The 17,221-nt window shown below is 45.7% G+C and overlaps 1 protein-coding gene across 1 annotated transcript in view; it reads right to left on the bottom strand.

Annotated features, from left to right (window-relative positions):
- Positions 1-2,414: 2,414 nt before the first annotated feature.
- Positions 2,415-17,221, bottom strand: part of LOC149342305 (retinal guanylyl cyclase 1) — a 136,954-nt gene continuing 122,147 nt past the window's right edge. The window contains exons 15-20 of the mRNA XM_089542147.1: positions 16,805-16,976; positions 10,168-10,266; positions 9,978-10,069; positions 9,179-9,261; positions 5,686-5,700; positions 2,415-4,519 (exon numbers count right to left, since the gene is read on the bottom strand). Of these exons, the coding sequence (XP_089398273.1) occupies positions 3,913-4,519; positions 5,686-5,700; positions 9,179-9,261; positions 9,978-10,069; positions 10,168-10,266; positions 16,805-16,976 (1,068 nt within the window). The 3' untranslated portion in view covers positions 2,415-3,912. The remainder of the gene's footprint in view (positions 4,520-5,685; positions 5,701-9,178; positions 9,262-9,977; positions 10,070-10,167; positions 10,267-16,804; positions 16,977-17,221) is intronic.

Genomic DNA, 17,221 nt, shown 5'->3' with positions numbered 1-17,221 from the left:
ACATAATATGTACATTTAAGAAACAGGAACGAGATATCTAACGTGGGAGCACACTTTCGCGCTTTGAACTTTGAAACGCTCTAGACGATCAGCCTCGAGTATGGGGCCGACAGTGGAACGGCTATGAGGATTGACCTGGTTTTGCTGTTAACGCGCTGCAAAGCTCTAGTATGACGATGGCTAGGATGGTAAGCAAGTGACTTTGTAAAAAACACTTTTTCGAGATTCAAATAAAAAGTACCGAGACAGTGGGAGACAAATTGTACTAATGCCATTAGAACTATAGCTGGCATGGATAGCTATCATCAGGCTACCATCCTAAAACAACCAATAACTGCTACAACGTTATAAGTAAACCCAGTGAGACACCAATCAGAAACGATGCGCTCTTAAAAAACAAACAAACAGAGAAAAGCATTTCTATTACGGCGCCAAGTTTCTGCATTGTCACAGTGATATTCGATTTGTAGGCACTGATTCATGACAGTAGGGACTACTTGTGGTAAGCGACAGCCATCTGGTGCGGATACGGGCATTGAAATAATTGGATACGGCACGTAACCACTACTTCACTCCCCTGCCAGCTGCCTCCGCCACAAGAAAAAAACGTAGTGAGCATGAGGAATCAAGTGCTCTATGCGACCCCAATCTAAGTTTTCTCCTGAATTTTGAAGTCTCTCGAGCCGCTTTCCAGTGACCACCACTTGAGTATAACGAGAATTTGAGGATGTATAAGATGCATCCTCGGAAAATACTTCCAGGGTTCATGGCGTGTAATTTTGGGGAAGTACACGTTTTCTAGGCTACTATCCTGACCCTCCCTTTTTTTCTCCCCCTACCCTTTTTCCCTATGGTGACAATTATCATTCTGACATGCCCGAAAAAACAGCTTCGTTCAAACCTCAAGAAGAATTATGGTGCAATGTTATACGGAAATCAGAGTGGAAGTTTTAGGTTTGACGATTGCATACTGATTGAATGTACAAAACGTTTTTTTTTACTTATGGCGTCGCATCAACCGCTTCAGACCTCTTTCTTGCTCGGCGTATAGCAATTTGGCCAGCTGGGGAGAGCGACCAATTTGTATTTTGTTTGTTATCCAAATTCATTGTCTTGCCTGTTGCTTATGAAGAACACTGAATTTGAAACAAAAAGCCACTTATATACTTGCTTTCTTTACTGACGTCATGGGCAGTGGTGACTAACGCTGGTAGATAAAAGAATTAAGTAAAAAAAGCAGTACGAAACATCAAAATGAGCTTTTCTCATACGCCTGCCACGAAATTTTCTTATGGTTTCCCATTTCAAGAAACAGCTGTTAGCTGATGAACAGAAACTTTTATAATATAGGTTGTGAAGGCTTGGGTGGGCACAGAAAAACTAACTGATAAAAACTAAGAGGGTTGACTTTGGAATAAGACGGTGATATAATTTAGATTCCATTTTGTATTTTTTCTCCCGATTTTTATGATTGTCTAAGAAACGACCACAGCCACTTACGCCATTCGTCATTGGCCCAAGCCCAGCGCTACTTGGGGCGTGGCTTCGCTTGAGCCATTTATAAAGATAGAAAAAAAAACCATAACAAAGAAATGATGGACTCAAACTCGGATCTGTATTATATGGCCCATAGCTGCTGCTTCTTGACCGCAGAGGGTGCATGCATATCTCAGATTTCAGAGTAGGTCACACGGGATGGTTGCATGTTGAAAACAACTTTTGGAACTGGTATGACAAAAGGACTACGTCTTGGTCAGTCTCCTCCCAGATGTCACGTACTTAACGCGTGCAGCTGGCACAGTTTTAGGATTTATTTCACCGCTCCGTGCCGTATTGTGCGATTTACGTTCCTACACTTAAAGGCCCTGCACTGACGAGAGTGGGTAGCAAAACACGTATTGTATGACGCGGAAAAGCGAGTATTCGCCACGAAGGCTGTCATCACACATAAAGTACAAATTAGAAAGACAAACGCTTAACTCAATGCATAGGGTAGGCGCACCGTGAACCGAATATTTGTTTTTCAGGACGGTGGCAGTAGGAATTAGGCATTACGAAACTTACACTAATCGTAAGATGGGAATATATATATATATATATATATATATATATATATATATATATATATATATATATATATATATATATATATATATATATATATATATATATATATATATATATATATATAGCGAAGTATACGCTTCGTTAAAGGAAACATATTTATTCTACTCTACGTTTCGATCGGAAGACCGATCTTCTTGTCATCACTCCTGAAGAAGATCGGTCTTCCGATCGAAACGTAGAGTAGGATAAATATGTTTCCTTTAACGAAGCGTATACTTCGCTATATACTCTTGTAAGCAGTCAAGTACTCCATGCTTTCGCAACCTATATATATATATATATATATATATATATATATATATATATATATATATATATATAATCTTGTAAATGTCATGAAAGAGTCATTCACTACTCGCGTCGAGTGTAATAAAAAAATCAGTAAGCGCATGTTCGTTGAAACCGCAAGAAGGGCACAAAAGACGGATAGAAATAGGCAGGGACGTGACCCCACTACTTACTGCTTACAACTGACTGTTTTAATTTTTTATGGCTCACTTTTCGTCACTCATGTACGTTTATAACAAATTAAAATAAGAAAATAAGACAGCGAAAGTAAACAATGGAGGCAACTACGCACTCAATAAGCGGTCATCATCGCTGCGCGCACTGAGGCGGAAACAAGATATCCTTTTTCGACAATGTCATTAGGAACTGCTCACGCTCTTATCAACCCTAAAGCCTCACTAATGTCTCTGGTTTTCCTTGTCCTACACGTAGGACAAGAGTGACCAGAAATCCAAGCGATAATCGCGGAGCTGGCAGCAGCAAGATGGCCTATCGGAGCAGGTTTTCGTCCGCTGATTCGGTGACGCTGTAACTCCTGAGTTTTCCGACGCAGGCAGTGGTGCGAAGCGTGGTTACTAAGTGACCAGAGCCTTCGGAATCGACAGCAGGAGCGGTACGCGCGTGCGCAGCTCCTCGATGACTTTGAGGGAAAAGGAAAAAGTTATTTTTATTCGAGTGTTGCACTGCGACAGTGACCGCACACTTTCTGCGCAGCCATCTCTTGTTCGTTGTTTTGCTTACTGTTCGCGTCCTTTTTTTTTCTAATATTAAGTTGTTATTATATGCGTTTCGAAACATGTGCAATAAAACATTGTATCCGCGCCCTTTTTCTGCTTCTTTTATGTGCGTTAACTCGCCCCCCCCCCCTTCTCCCTCCACACACACTTTTCTAGACCTATGCCTTGTGAAACATTTTTGGATTAAAAAAAAATAAAGAAACTCGCCCACCCGCAGTCAATACTGTTGAGAGCAAACGCATCTTTCAGAAATAGGCTTAGTGAGCTTCGGAGCTATTTACAGCTGCACTGCGCTCCTGCTGGAAAAAGAGCAGGGTAAAAGCACAGTTGCGTTCTGAATAGTCGCTTCGCTTTACAATCGTTTTGTTCGACCAAGCGTTTCTTCTACCCCACTCCCCCTCCCTTTCCTAATCTCCTCCTCTTCCTCTAGGCTTTTTAAGCTCTCTTAATGCATATACAGGCTGTCGCAAGCCGTCTGTTGCAAGACAGCCGGAGCGCCACCAGGACTCGTCATAGGAAACAAAGAAACGTCTGTAACAACACCACTTCACTGGCCACTGTCTTCCTCATCCTATACAGTGGAGAGGGGAGATCGCGGCGGCGCGTGCACTTTGGTCACATCGATCTCAAACATTCGCTTGATGCACAGAAAGGAACCGGCCGGGTTAGAGCGTCCTGCTTGTCGGCCTCGGCGCTTGTATTTCAACGAGTATTCACAAGTGTAAAGTAAATTCGCGGTGGAGCAACTGCCCAACGGCACTTAAACGTGTTCGGTGTCACTGGGTGACGAGAGCTGCTTTAACGAGCTGCAGCTATGCCTTAGCCACGAGGACTGTGAAGGTGACGAGTTCCTCGTGGCCGGCCAGGAGGATCTCTCCTCGGAGTCCTTGCAGCCCACACCAACGCCGCTAGCTGCCCCGAATGGGTCATCGACGGACAGGTCGTTCTCGGGCCAGGATAGCTGGGCTGTCGGTTCAGATTCCTTGGCGGCCACTTTGTTGCTCTTCTTGTGTCCTCCACTGCTGGCGCTACCGGACGACGGTGAAGCGGCCGTACGGGGAGGATCGGCAGGAAGCTTGCTCTTCTTGCAGCCCCACGCTTCTGCGGTGGGTGTGTTCCAGGAGTGGCACGGGCTAACGGGACTCAGGCAGGGGCTCAGGCTGTCCGGCGGGCAGATGCCGTTTGCCGATGCGACGGAGGGCCGCCCCATCACGGCGTGCACTTCGGCCACAGACGCTAGGCCACCCGCCCCTTCGATGCCGTCGATGACTTTGTGACCGTACGGGGAGAGCGGCGACGGCGGTGCGTCGAGGATGTCGTCCGCTTTTTTCCGGCCAAGCGCCTTGAAGATCTCCTCATCCTTGAACCTGCGCATGCGTACATACTTGAAGTCTAAAAGCGAACGGAAGCGAGGCAAAATTTGACCTAAGTTTCTTGCTGACTTGTCATAAAATATGAGAAAACTCCAGCCTTGACGTTAACTATGTAATAGGAAATTAAGCACACTGGCTAGAACGTTGTATGTGTGCACTCCCGAGGTGCTGACGCAAAGGCTTGAAGCCACAGGTGTCACTGTGACCACGTGTGAACCCCGTACTGCACGCTCGTGAGGATAAAGCGATAATGACCAGTTGATTGAGCTGTTGTTGCGCAATTTGTGCCTAGTGCTGGTGACAGTCTCGTCAGGGAACACACTAGCACAACCGATCAAACACAAAATGTATGGTTTTTTTTTTTACACCGCAATGTGAATTCAGTTGACGGTGGTTTAAAATTTAAAGAATACTGCTGTACTGGTACAAGAGAAGCGTTCGAACAAAGATGCTTAGTTTATAAGCTTCCAAAAAATGGCATTTGTACATAAGCCCTTTGAAGAAAAGCACTCGGTAGTACATACTGTGAACATCCCCGCCGGAACCGTAGTTGAAAGTGTTTATTTGGTTTGGTTTATTGGGGTTTAACGTCCCGAAGCAACTTAGGCTATGAGGGACGCCGTAGTGAAGGGCTCCGGAAATTTCGACCACCTGGGGTTCTTTAACGCGCACTGACATCGCACAGCACACAGGCCTCTAGAATTTCGCCTTCATAGAAATTCATCCGCCGCGGCCGGAATCGAACCCGCGTCTTTCGGGTCAGCAGCCGAGCGCCGTAGCCACTGAGCCACCGCGGCGGGTAGTTGAAAGTGTCTTTTTCTTCTAACATAGGTGCTCATTTGATGGCTATGTGAAACGCCTCTGCCTTGAAAACTGCATGCTTTTTCTTAAAGGAATATGCAATCGCTTTGATTACTTACTACATTCCGTTGTTTTCCTCTGATCAATAATTGCTGACCAGCAGGCCATTAAGTGAAGCAAACTATTAAACCAATTAATAAACAGCCTGACTTTGATGTGATCAGCTATGATAGAGCGTAAAGGTTTAAGCCAAATTACTAAATTAAATGAATGCGACAGGATCGACATCAAAGCTTGAGAGCATGAAACTTCCTAGTCACAATGACCTTCCAAAGAAAAAGAAACACAAGTGTACTCACCCATGGTTGTTCCAACTGGCCGCATAAACAAAATGAGATGGCGTTATTAACTTCACACCATCAGTTCGAGTCTGCAGAAAACATCCAAAAGGTAGGACAATATCTTTGCAGCGTCAGTTTGGCTTACGTGCTCTTGGCTGCGTGACAAATGAGCAGTAAGCAAAAGCACGTCGTTATCGGTAAACGACAGGGAGAGGGCTATTTATCTGATGGAGAAACGGAGACGGCCAACTTTTTCAAATGGTGTTGCCTCAGCTCCTGCTCCTATTCAAGCGTCCAGTGCGGCATGAAGCGTCGAAGGACTACGTGCGTATTTGCCCTGAAATCAAGCCACTGACAGTGTCTTCGAATGCGGTGTTCCGTGGAGCCGCCCAGTAGATTTTCTGCTTACTCTTTTCATGCTACTTTCATCGCTGGCGTCTTAAAACTTCCCCACCGCGTTTATGTATATGTTTGCAAGCACCTATAAGAACGACTTACGCGCAGTCTAAGGTTCCCATTAACTACGTCGCATCAGTCGCATAAAAAATAGACGCATCGCAATCCTGCAACGAATGCATTCATGAGAGGGCAATGTCGGAGGCTTAGTACTCAGGTGCATGAATGTGAACCGGAAACCCTTACACACAGTGCAACAAGCCTACCTAATTTTACAAATTCCTCGCTCAGAGCACTTTGAAGTCAACGAGAAAATATCTGTCGGTTGAAGTAACCTGATCTTACTTCTGACAACATCGGCAGGTGTACTGTAGAACATCATAGTTTCGTGGCAAGTTCTGTGTAAGGGCAGCAAGCAGGGAATGTGGACGCTCTACAAAAGAGCGCAGCAGATGGCGTTGGCAGCGGCATCCATGCATTCTGTATGATTTCATTGTTTTGCTTTGTGATAAGGCGCTGACCACGGCATGGTCGGCACACACGTTATGTTATGACAAAAAAAAACAAACGGCCACGCGTACCTTCTGTCAGGAATTTTATGTGTACCCTTTCGTCGCCCTAGTGTACACGAAGCCGTATATAGCAGCGCAGTGATAGATTCGTCTAGCTAGTATTGAGATTGAAAAAGGCCAGGAAGAATTTTGCTATTTCTCTCGTGCTTGAGCGATCAAACTGACGCAGCTGCTGCGTAGAGAGAAGCCTGCTTTCCAGCTCCGGCCATGGCCCGTTGGCCTGGCAAACCTGGCGACATATGGCACATATGAAGATCTGCGCAGATTGCGAGCAAGTAGCTCCCAACAAAACATCGGCGCGACACTACGAGCCGCAAAAATAAAAAGAAAAAAGGGCTGGGTCGTCTTCTCGTTTCCTGCTTTCTGAAATATGTGCCACAACGCTAAAAAGACAAAGAGAAAAATAAAAGGGAGAAAAACAACGGAGTAGATGGGTTTCCGTCTAAGGAAACTTGTCCCTGCAGCACTTTCGGTAGAGGAGGTGGCAGATACTACAGGGACTAGAGTAGCCAGTCTCCTTTGACGGGAATCAAAGGACAGCAAGAACCAAACACATGCACGGCCAAATGGAGGCGGCGATCGGCAAGACAACGATGACCGCGCTATAGATGCCGATTCGCACTCTCGCGACCAAACTCCTCTTCCTTGGCCTGCACAAAACGCTCGTCGACCTGTTAGCCGCGCAGGAAGCAAACCAGTTACACCGCCCGCCTGAAAACCTAGAGCGCCCTGAAGCACTCGCTTGCCTCGGTTACGTGGCATCCAAGGCAGCCCCTCACCGCATCCCACAATTCTCCCAGACGAGCGAGCCTGGATCCGCGTCGCACCTGTTCTACTCAATATGCGCCCAGGTAAACAAACAGCAAGCCCGATGGCAACTCCTCGCAAATTTTATCAGAAGCGTTGCGACAGTCGAGAAGGGCTCGAGCACGTGCTGTCCCCATCATCTCCGTTGCCTGAGCGATGGGGAGGGACGACCGCCGTCGCCAAGACCAATGGCTCTCAGGTACTTGTCACCGCTGAATTACAAGCCAGCACCGCCCTGGATCTCAGGAAACTAGCAATAACTTAAGCCATAGACCTACGCGCGGTCCAACACGGTCAAAAAATAATCACCAACCAGTGATCGTTCATATAAACTCGCAGTGCATGTGGGCGCTTCCAATAACGAAGACACAACCGCACCGTGGCACGAGTAACGCGCCACGCACTGGCTTCCCCCGTCTGCTGTTACCGCATCGTATGGGTACTAGGGAACTCAGCTGACACTGGAAATGAGTGCTCACACGAGCTCGACTGCGAGCAATGGAAACAGGTTGCCTGTGGGACAGTTAGTGGCATGGCCTTAAATGAGGGGCAGAGGCAGAACGTGTACTTATATGAGGGAAACATACTCCCCCCCCCCCCCCCCCCCCCTTCTTCTTTCTACAGCACACTTCCGAGAAAGGAATCTGTCCGCTATCGGTATCACAAGCACCATCCCCTCGCCTCAAAACCAACATGCAAGTCACCGCACCGACTCATCCGCAACCTGCTGTAGCTTTAGAGCAGGCCCCTCGACTCACTACCACATGGTGCGGAAATTCGCGTGCCACCCCATGCCCACCATCTCTTCCGCCTCCTCAATAGAGCAGCGTGGGAACACTGGCTTTCCCTAATCTCGTCCGCCTTATGCTGGTCCACCGTGAGCAGGACATTGCAGCTAGCGCTGGGCTTCGGAATTACGAGTATCGACCTTGAATACAACAATCTAATAAATACTAATTTCTTTCTTTCAAGAACTTCTGATTATGCAGTGATGTCAACTTTTAATTGAGTGGTCGACAAAGAACAGGGGAAAAAAAGGTATGCCTCCAGCCCTCAAAACGCACCGGTCGTAAGCCAAACTGGACTACTTGACCACAGAAGCACATCCTCGACAGTGCCCAGTTCCCGTTACCATTGTTCCTACCGTGGCTCAAGTACACACAAAAAAGAGAAAAAAAAACGTTCTTTGAGGTAAGCGCGAGAGTTTTCGTTCACGACAGACTACTATGTAGACGCTATTTACTAAGGAAAAATAAAATTACAACACGCCTCGCTCATCCATGAATGCAGGTGCTTTCGAACTGCACTTGCAGCTCAAAGAAAAGAGACCATGTCCTCTGAGGTTACAGTGAAAAGAAGATGTCAATAACCCCTGCTTCTTGTTAGTGACGTCTTATTTGCTTGCGCTGTTACGCTGCATAACAAATTTCCTCGATAAGACATCAGCGAAGAGAGAAATAACTGCAGTGGAGTGCTCGCCCCCTGCTATAATGATGAGTGCGTTGTAGAGCTAGAAGAAAGGTTTTATAGTCTGCAATCAACATTGGGTGTACACCCGCACGCCCATATATGAAAATGTGCACAAGGTGACTATGCCCGCACGGTTGCATAAATTGAGTCCGGTCTTGGTAAGATTCTGGAGCTGTGGTATATTTCTCTGTTGCTGGGGCCAAGAATTCCTTTTTTTTTTTTCGTTTCGCAGAACAAGAACAAAGTATGCAAATGGATCGACTTACTCATCATCCTGAGGCGGCTCAGGTAGAATTTTGTTGAAGCCTTGTTTCCCAGTCAGCCAATATGTCGGCTGCCGTCCACGGCCCTGTGTACCGGGAATCAAATACAAGGAACAGAATTAAAATGTGTTAGGTGGTGGTGCTTATTCCTCACGCCACCCAACACAGGAATGACTTTCAACAGCTTTATCGGAACTGCGGTTATGACCTTTTCGGGACAACAGCTGTTAGCAGCCATGACGAGCTTACAGTTGCATGAGAGAGCTACGTAGAGTTCAATGTGTACTTGCAGGCACCACAAAAATGTTTACTAAAAAATTAAGAGTACGAGAAGCTGAGCGGACACTTCGGGCGTAAAGCTAGGCAGATGCCAGCTTTTACAGCCGAACAGCACCGATAACTCCACTAAACTGCTTTACTTTTTTGTGCCAGTTTTCCTGACTTTTAAGCCTTAGCTGCATAACCGCAGTTATATTTTCAGTAATTAGCAGCTAGCTTCATGTGCTAGCGCTGTTTTTCGCGTTCTGTGTTAGTTTGTGCTAATTGGCATGGCGACCGCGCTTCTGATTGTATAGAAAACAAACATTTCTCACTGAAACGCCAACGATGGGTTTAGAAGTAAAAAAAAAAACGAAAAGTCAGTTAGTCCCTTGACGTTTATAACGAAAGCCTGTCTAGTTATCTCGTTCCTTCTGAAAGGTTGAACGCAGTTTATGCGGCCCTAAACTACCCGGATAGGCTGCATGCAAACAAAATAAGTGAATGATGCCTTCCAACAAACCACCGTTCATCTAAACTTTACCTTGAGCACAATTTCTCCCCTGTACTTGACAGCGTAGCCCCCAGCCTGTCGCAGTTTTCTTTCAGTCGTCCTGCTGATGTGGATCCGATATGCTGCAGTGGGACAAGAAGAAAAGAGATTGCTAGGGCCTCAGGGGTACATAGTGTGGATGAGAAAATAAAAAAAGAGTAGATGCCGTGCAATGGCGTACCTCGGCCCGTCGATTCCATTCTTGAAGCCGTGTTAACGGTATCACCAAAGAGACAATAGCGTGGCATGGTCAGCCCCACCACTCCAGCCACAACCGGTCCTGTAGACAAAATAAATAAACAATTTCAGCAATAAAATTGACTATGCTTCCTTAATTCGGGTAAATCTGTTGAATTCAGTGCTATTTACGCATATTTGCGCCACACCCCGTCCAGAAAGCAAAAAATAACGAAAGTTCTAATGTAGGGTACTGTTACTTCAATACTCTTAAATATTGCCCAGAAAAAAAATTCTTTATGATGGCAAGACAGCTTGCAAACGCGTTGATAACTGCACTATACAGGTGCATTCGAGGAACTACTTCAAAGGTTCTTTTGGCCAATGGTTGGTGGTGGTTTGGTTTTCAGCAGCAAAACACTCTAGCCATGTGGCTTAAAGCTGCTGGCCAACCGCGCGGAGGTTGGTAGCCCCATACTCTATTTTTAGGACTCAGTTACAGTGAGAAAATTTCGTATCGAGCTCTCGAAGCGCACTATGCGCGCAACAAGCGCTATAGTGGTACAATCCGACGCTACAGATGAGTCGTACGTCATTTACTGAGATTACGAATCACTAACCAAAGAAGCACCGGTGTCTTAAGCGTCGATGGATGACTACGTTAAAAAAACTTAAGTCTTTTCGCTCTGAGGGTTGCCTTGTGGGGCAGTGCCACAAGATGTTGACTGGTACATCGTAACAGCCGTAAAGACTTGGATGTGCGGTCTACATGCGTATAGAGAACTAATAGTGTAATCTACGCAAGTTTGGTTAACGAGAAATGTTTTCTTTTTGGCAGACCTGAAAATCAGAGTCACTCGCTTTAACAATTTGCACAAGATATCAATGAAATCGGATGTCGTCGTCGTAACTATTGTTATCATCATCATGATAATTATCCAAGTACTCGAGTATGCTTGTTTAGCGGCAGTCGGGGCATAGTTATTCCTCGACTACGTTCTTTCTTTTCGTTCACGACGCACTATAAGCCACAAATTGCAAGTTTTGCGCGTTACTTTTTTCGGTAGGTATCTATCTATTCTCCTCTTTAATTTGAACGTAATTATTTTCAAGTCGATATTGTAATTCAGTTGGCAAGAAAAGTTTTATGGGGTGTGCTGTAAGAAAAATACATTATTTCTGAGCCGTCAAGCAAGTAAAATGCTTGAAATACCTGCAAAAAAAGGGCCGTGCACACTCCATCTGGTAGCTATACCATACACGGCAAAATTGGTTTTCAAAAGTAATTCATTTACATGACTAATTACGTTCTTAAAAACCGCATCACAGCAATTAAATGACACTATCAGTTACTGCTCTAAAAAAGTAATGACACTACACTACAATTACTTCCGAAAGGTAGTGCATCTACTTTTAAATTATTTTCTATTTTTCCTGCATGCAAAGAACCAAAGCAAAGGGAGCAAGAGAAACGCCATATTGATCTCTAGGCGTGACGCACACATTGATCTTCCCGCCAAATTCCGCACCAGCCAGCCATTCCCTCATTCCTTTTCTTCCCTAAAAAAACGGGTCATTACAAAGGTAAGTCAACGCGGACAGAACAATGAAAACAAAAGCATCGCCAAGCACTCGTCACTTTGACAGCGCTCAAGACATAAACGGGCAGTGAACCCTACGCCTTGCTGCCTGTTGCTTTCTCCGTCGTTTCACGCCGGCGAAGCAGGTTATTTATTGCTTCGGAGGTCACAGGAATCGACCTCGGCAGCTTGCGTTGGCGCCATGCGAATTTTCGCTTAGTTCCCTGTGCCCCGTGGCCGCGATCGTAACTGGGAACGGCTGTGCCCTCAGCCGAGGTGACCAGACAGTGCCTCAGCGTGCGTTCCTTGCTCGTTTTTAACTCACGCGTGTGTCATCCCGTTTAAAAATGATTTTGGGGCTTGCTCGCGACTTGTACACTACTGTTTACATCTCGTACACGCACGTGCAGGCGGTCACTCAGCAAAAGACGACGCCTGGGGTCTCGGACGCATGGTCATACTGAATTCTTTTATTAACTTAATTCTCCATTCCTAATTGGCTGAGACTTGCCGCGCATCATTCCCCATTTGAAGTCCAGCCGGGTACCCACCGGTGATATAATAAGCACCCCTGGCTTGTTCGGAGTGAAATGCTTGGAAAATTAATGTTGGTCCCTGCCTCGAGTAAAAAAAATGGCCACCATGGTCTTTACTACAGAAGGTGGATTTCGGTCCCTCGCGAATCGATTATTTGTCCAGAGGGGTGAGGTTGGACAAAGGCTCTTTTCCAAACATTTTACCCCAGACAAGCACAGCGCCTGACCGGAGGAAATCTCGTGACCATTAGAAAACAGGTCGGATATCAACGGCACTGGGGATCGAACCCAGCACCTGTGAAGTGAACGCTGTACAACAAGGACACTGCCTGTTTGTTTCTTTCTTTACTGTAAAGTGTCAGTTTCGGCACGAAACACCGAAGCTTTGACGACACAAAGAGCAGTGATGCAGTTTACGAAAAGTAACTTCTAAAGTAAATAATTACCTTTGCTGCGAAATTCCTGCCCATAAATAAATAATGAAAACACTAAATTACTACAGTAGCCAAGAAAATCATTATTACAAATTACCGCAAAAAGTAATCATTTTGCTATTTTTCTGGCTCTAATTTAATTACTGCCATGTCTGATCTGTACCTGGCGAAAGGGTTGGGAGGCAGCGCCATCATAAATTTGTTATTGAGCCCATTGGACCCGCACACTTTGACTGGCGACTGCAGCGTGGCTTAGATATGACAACATTTCTCTCATTCGGAGGCACAAGAGTGCCTTGTGTTGACCACTACGTGGCCAGCTCTTGGCCTTTGTGAAAGCGCGTTTTGGGAAGACAAATGGTCAGGGCGCCCAGCGCGGGCGTTCACGCGTTCCCACCCAGGCGCCGTCGCATAGCCCGCCAGCCGAGCGGCTCGCGGGCTGCGCAACTCAACGTGACGCTTTGCTGGGCGCCGCTATCCGCGGCCAATCCCTTACGCAAGCAGTTGGTGCTCAGCGATACGGGGTCACCGGTTTGTACGAATGGCGCAACGAAAGTGACGAGGGCTATTTTCGGCACCGGGTCCTTTATATACGTGCTGTTCGGAAAGCGGACTCACGAGTTTTTTTTTTTTTTTTTTTTGACCTCATGGGGAGTGTCTCCGCCAAGTGTAAAATCGCGTTGTTGCAAAACGTCCCCGGTTGTTATCTACTGTGGAAAGCGAAACTATGCTCAAACTCCGCGTATGGTATGCTCTGTGGGGATATCGTTTGGTTTGCAGTTAATTTCGTTTGCAGATGAACCCTGACACCGTTTCGCTATAACTGGACTTAGTCCTGTTCATGAAGTTTGTTTTTGAGTAGTTTTGGTTTTATGGGGTCTAACGCCCCAAGGCTACTCAGGCTATGAGGAACGCCGTTGTGAAGGGCTCCGGATAATTTCGATCACCTGGAGTTCTTTAACGCGCACTGACATCGCACAGTACTCGGGCTTCTAGCATTTCACCTCTATCGAAATGCTAGCGCCCCTACCGGGATCAAACCCACACCTTTCTTCTCAGCAGCCGAGCACCATAACCTTTGAGCCACCGCGGCGGCCTTTTTTTTTTTTGTCACGCAGCATCATTGTTGAACGATTTTAAACAAACTGAGAATAAATAAATACGGCAAATAAAGGCTCACGTTACAATTATTTTTGCTGATAAGTCCAGATAAAAAACAAAAGGAATTTTTTGGGGTAAACATTTTTCTGTAGTTTGTATTGATTTCAAAACGTAGAAACATGCTTGGCCCACGACCGTCCGTTATCACCAAGATCTGCTATTTAGCACTGCAAGTATAGTGAGAAGAAAATAAAGTTGGATGAAAAGAATTGTTAGATTGTTCCATGCCATGTCTCCAAAGAATACCTTTTTGCCATGATTTATTCATAGTTCTAAACGCTGACAAAGATCGCACTTATTGTGCTTTAAAAAGAACAAAACTGGAAAGCAAGTATTTCGATGCGCTAAAAACGAAAAATTGCATTCTAAGTTCTGGTCAAACAGAAGATTGAACACGGCTGTAAAATATAATATATATATATATAAAAAACAGAAAACTAAACTGGCACTTGAAGAAAAATGTCGCCTATAAATAATGCGACCCGAAACAAGAAAGGCGGCGGATTTGCGTATAATACCCCTGAGATCGCGGGCCAAAAGGAGAGAGGTCTCTTGAATGATAGCACGCTTTGCTTTGTCGATGCACTTGATATCTTCTGCCCGGATAAACGGCGCGGTGCGTTTCACACTCATGGTTCTGAGACGGCAGCAGTTTCGAAAACTTCATTCTAGAAAATTCTTGCGAAAGACACGAACACTTTTCGACGCTTGTATTCACTGCAAGAGGAACAATACCGCCCTCGAGAAAGTTCGAACTTGAATAAAAGGGGAAAACAGTTTAGAAAATATGGTCTGTGAAATCGCCTCCCGAAGAATGTGAGCGAAGAAGGCTTTAGCGATTCTGTCGGCTTTAGAAAAGAACCAGCAGCGGAGAAACTGAGAGTATGATACAGATGTGAAAGGGCCGTCGGATTTAGCAGAGGTGTTTTTTCGGTGATGAAATGCAGGGGAAATGTAAATCTTGAGAGGAACATTTCAAAACGCCCTACTTGGAACTCCCCGTTCTTCCGGCGCTATAGTACTTCAATATGTCCGCTAACGAATGCAGATTTCATTTTCAGTAACGCATAATTTATCCAAAGAAATAGGTTGATTCTGATTCCGAATAAAGATGTGCAGCACGGTAGCAGGCCGCTTTCAAGTAACGAAGTAACATAGCTCTGGCCAAACTACACAACACGAGTTTTGGTCTAGTTCCACACCTTGTTATATAGAGCTCTTATGTAATTAATCATTGAAGACATGACTCTTTTGAATTACGCACGAACAGTTAGTAAGGGGCTCTTGGCCTAACTAAGACCGCAATAATAATACTATCGGGGCTGAAAATTGAAATATAAAACAACATTTTCTTATAAACATTACAAAAAATTCAGGGGGCACTTTGGCTCTCTAAAGTGCTGCAAGGCGAAAGCGTTTTCTGGCGCATTGTTTGTTTTTATTTACTTTCTTTATTTTTCATATTTTGTTTTTTTTTTATTATTTTTTTCACTTTTGCTCCTTTACTTACTTTTGTTGTTTTTATCATTATTTCCATTTCTTATTTTTGTTTTGTTTTTATTTTTGTTTATTTTATTTTTTTTATTTTTCTTTTTCTTGACTTCATTCCTTTTATTTTATTTATGAAACCCATGCATTCATTAGATGCGCCTTTATTCATGCTCGAACCTTGAGCCTTCGTCGAGGAGTGGTAGCGTCTCCGCTTCAAATGCCGAAGGCCCTGGTTCAATTCCCACCCTCGGCGCAGTTTCTTTTTAAGGAGCGACGCCGAAAGGCGAACAAATCTGCCGACGCGTCTGCTAACGACAGTATGAGGCATTAAAGGCTTTCGCCTTAAAATTAACGTTGTTAAGGGGCGAAAAAAGGAAGGGAGAGGCGGAAGCAGAGAGCGTTCAGTGTTCTTAACCTCTACCAATCCGGCTCTGCCCAATTACCTCATCTCGTGCATTGTACCTCATATCTCCCCTGAACTCGCACCTCATGTGTCTCTTTCTCTTCACACGCGACCATCGCCCACACGCTGAACACCAATATGCCTATACGGGAGCAAATAGGGAGTAAGATGTTTCTAGCGCACAACATTTTATAAAAAGGTGTGCGCTAGAGGACAGCGCACTTCTTTATTACTCCTTTCTGATTGGAGTGCACCTGTACGTTCCTTTCGCGATGCCGCTGGTTGTCTGTACATACTCCCGCTCCATCAATCTTCGTACGTATGCATGGCATGCCTATACTGGGCGCCCAATAAATTCTATGACGCCAAGAAAACAAAAATCCCATACATTTTAGTCTTCATGGATCACATGACAACGGATGGCACGTTATCACTGGAGGTCGATGAATGCACGATTATTTTTGGTCAGAAGGTAATCATCATCATCATCATCATCATCATCATCATCATCATCATCATCATCACCCTGACTACCCCCTTTGCAGGGCAAAGGCCTCTCCCATGTCTCTCCAATTAACCCTGTCCTTTGTGAGTTGCCGCCACTGTATCCCCGCAAACTTAATCTCATCCGCCCACCTAACTTTCTGCCGTCCCCTGCTACGTTTGCTTTCTCTTGGAATCCACTCCGTTACCCTTAAGGACCAGCGGTTATCTTGCCTTCGCATTACATGCCCTGCCCAAGCCCATTTCTTCCTCTTGATTTTAACTAATATGTCATTAAACCGCGTTTGTTCCCTCACCCACTCCGCCCTCTTCCGGTATCTTAACGTTACACCTATCATTTTCCTTTCCATAGCTCGCTGTAATCATGCAATTCCTAAGTGGCGGTGTCTTGCCTTTTTTTCATTTGCGAGAGATGCACTGCTTAGATCGATGGTATTACGAGACGACGACTCCTTATAAAGCCCCCGAAACCTTCCTGGTACAGCTGACGGCAGCTGTCACTCAACCGGAATGGAGCAGAGGAGGCGCGTACCGGTGTGGAGGCCGATGCGGAGCATGAGCGGCACGTTAGGCATGTGCCGGATGCGGAAGCGTCCGCAGTGGTGGAGCAAGTCCAGCGCCATGGTGGCCACCTGCTCGGCGTGGTCGCGGGTGCGCTCGGGCAGGCCACCCACCACCATGTAGGCGTCGCCGATGGTCTCCACCTGCGCATGAATACACGAATGCTGTGTAGCCGCCCGATTCTTGCAACGAAAAACTCCTCCGCAAGTTCTATGTGCGCTACGAAAGTACAGAGTGAAATGGCGGTTTCGAGTGGGGCAGAGAGCCATTCGATTTCCATGTTACTGGGATTATTCTCAAGACCATCGCCATTTTTTCTTCGCGATGTGCGTGCATTGTCCGATCACTGTTCTGTACATCGCTTGCATGGAAATTAAATAAAGTGAGT

This window comes from Amblyomma mixtum, chromosome 5, assembly GCF_055824585.1.
Source record: "Amblyomma mixtum isolate Tamu chromosome 5, ASM5582458v1, whole genome shotgun sequence".
Taxonomy (NCBI): Eukaryota; Metazoa; Arthropoda; class Arachnida; order Ixodida; family Ixodidae; genus Amblyomma; species Amblyomma mixtum.
The sequence above is the reverse complement of the archived record's forward strand: the minus strand, read 5'-3'. Positions and strand labels throughout refer to the sequence as shown.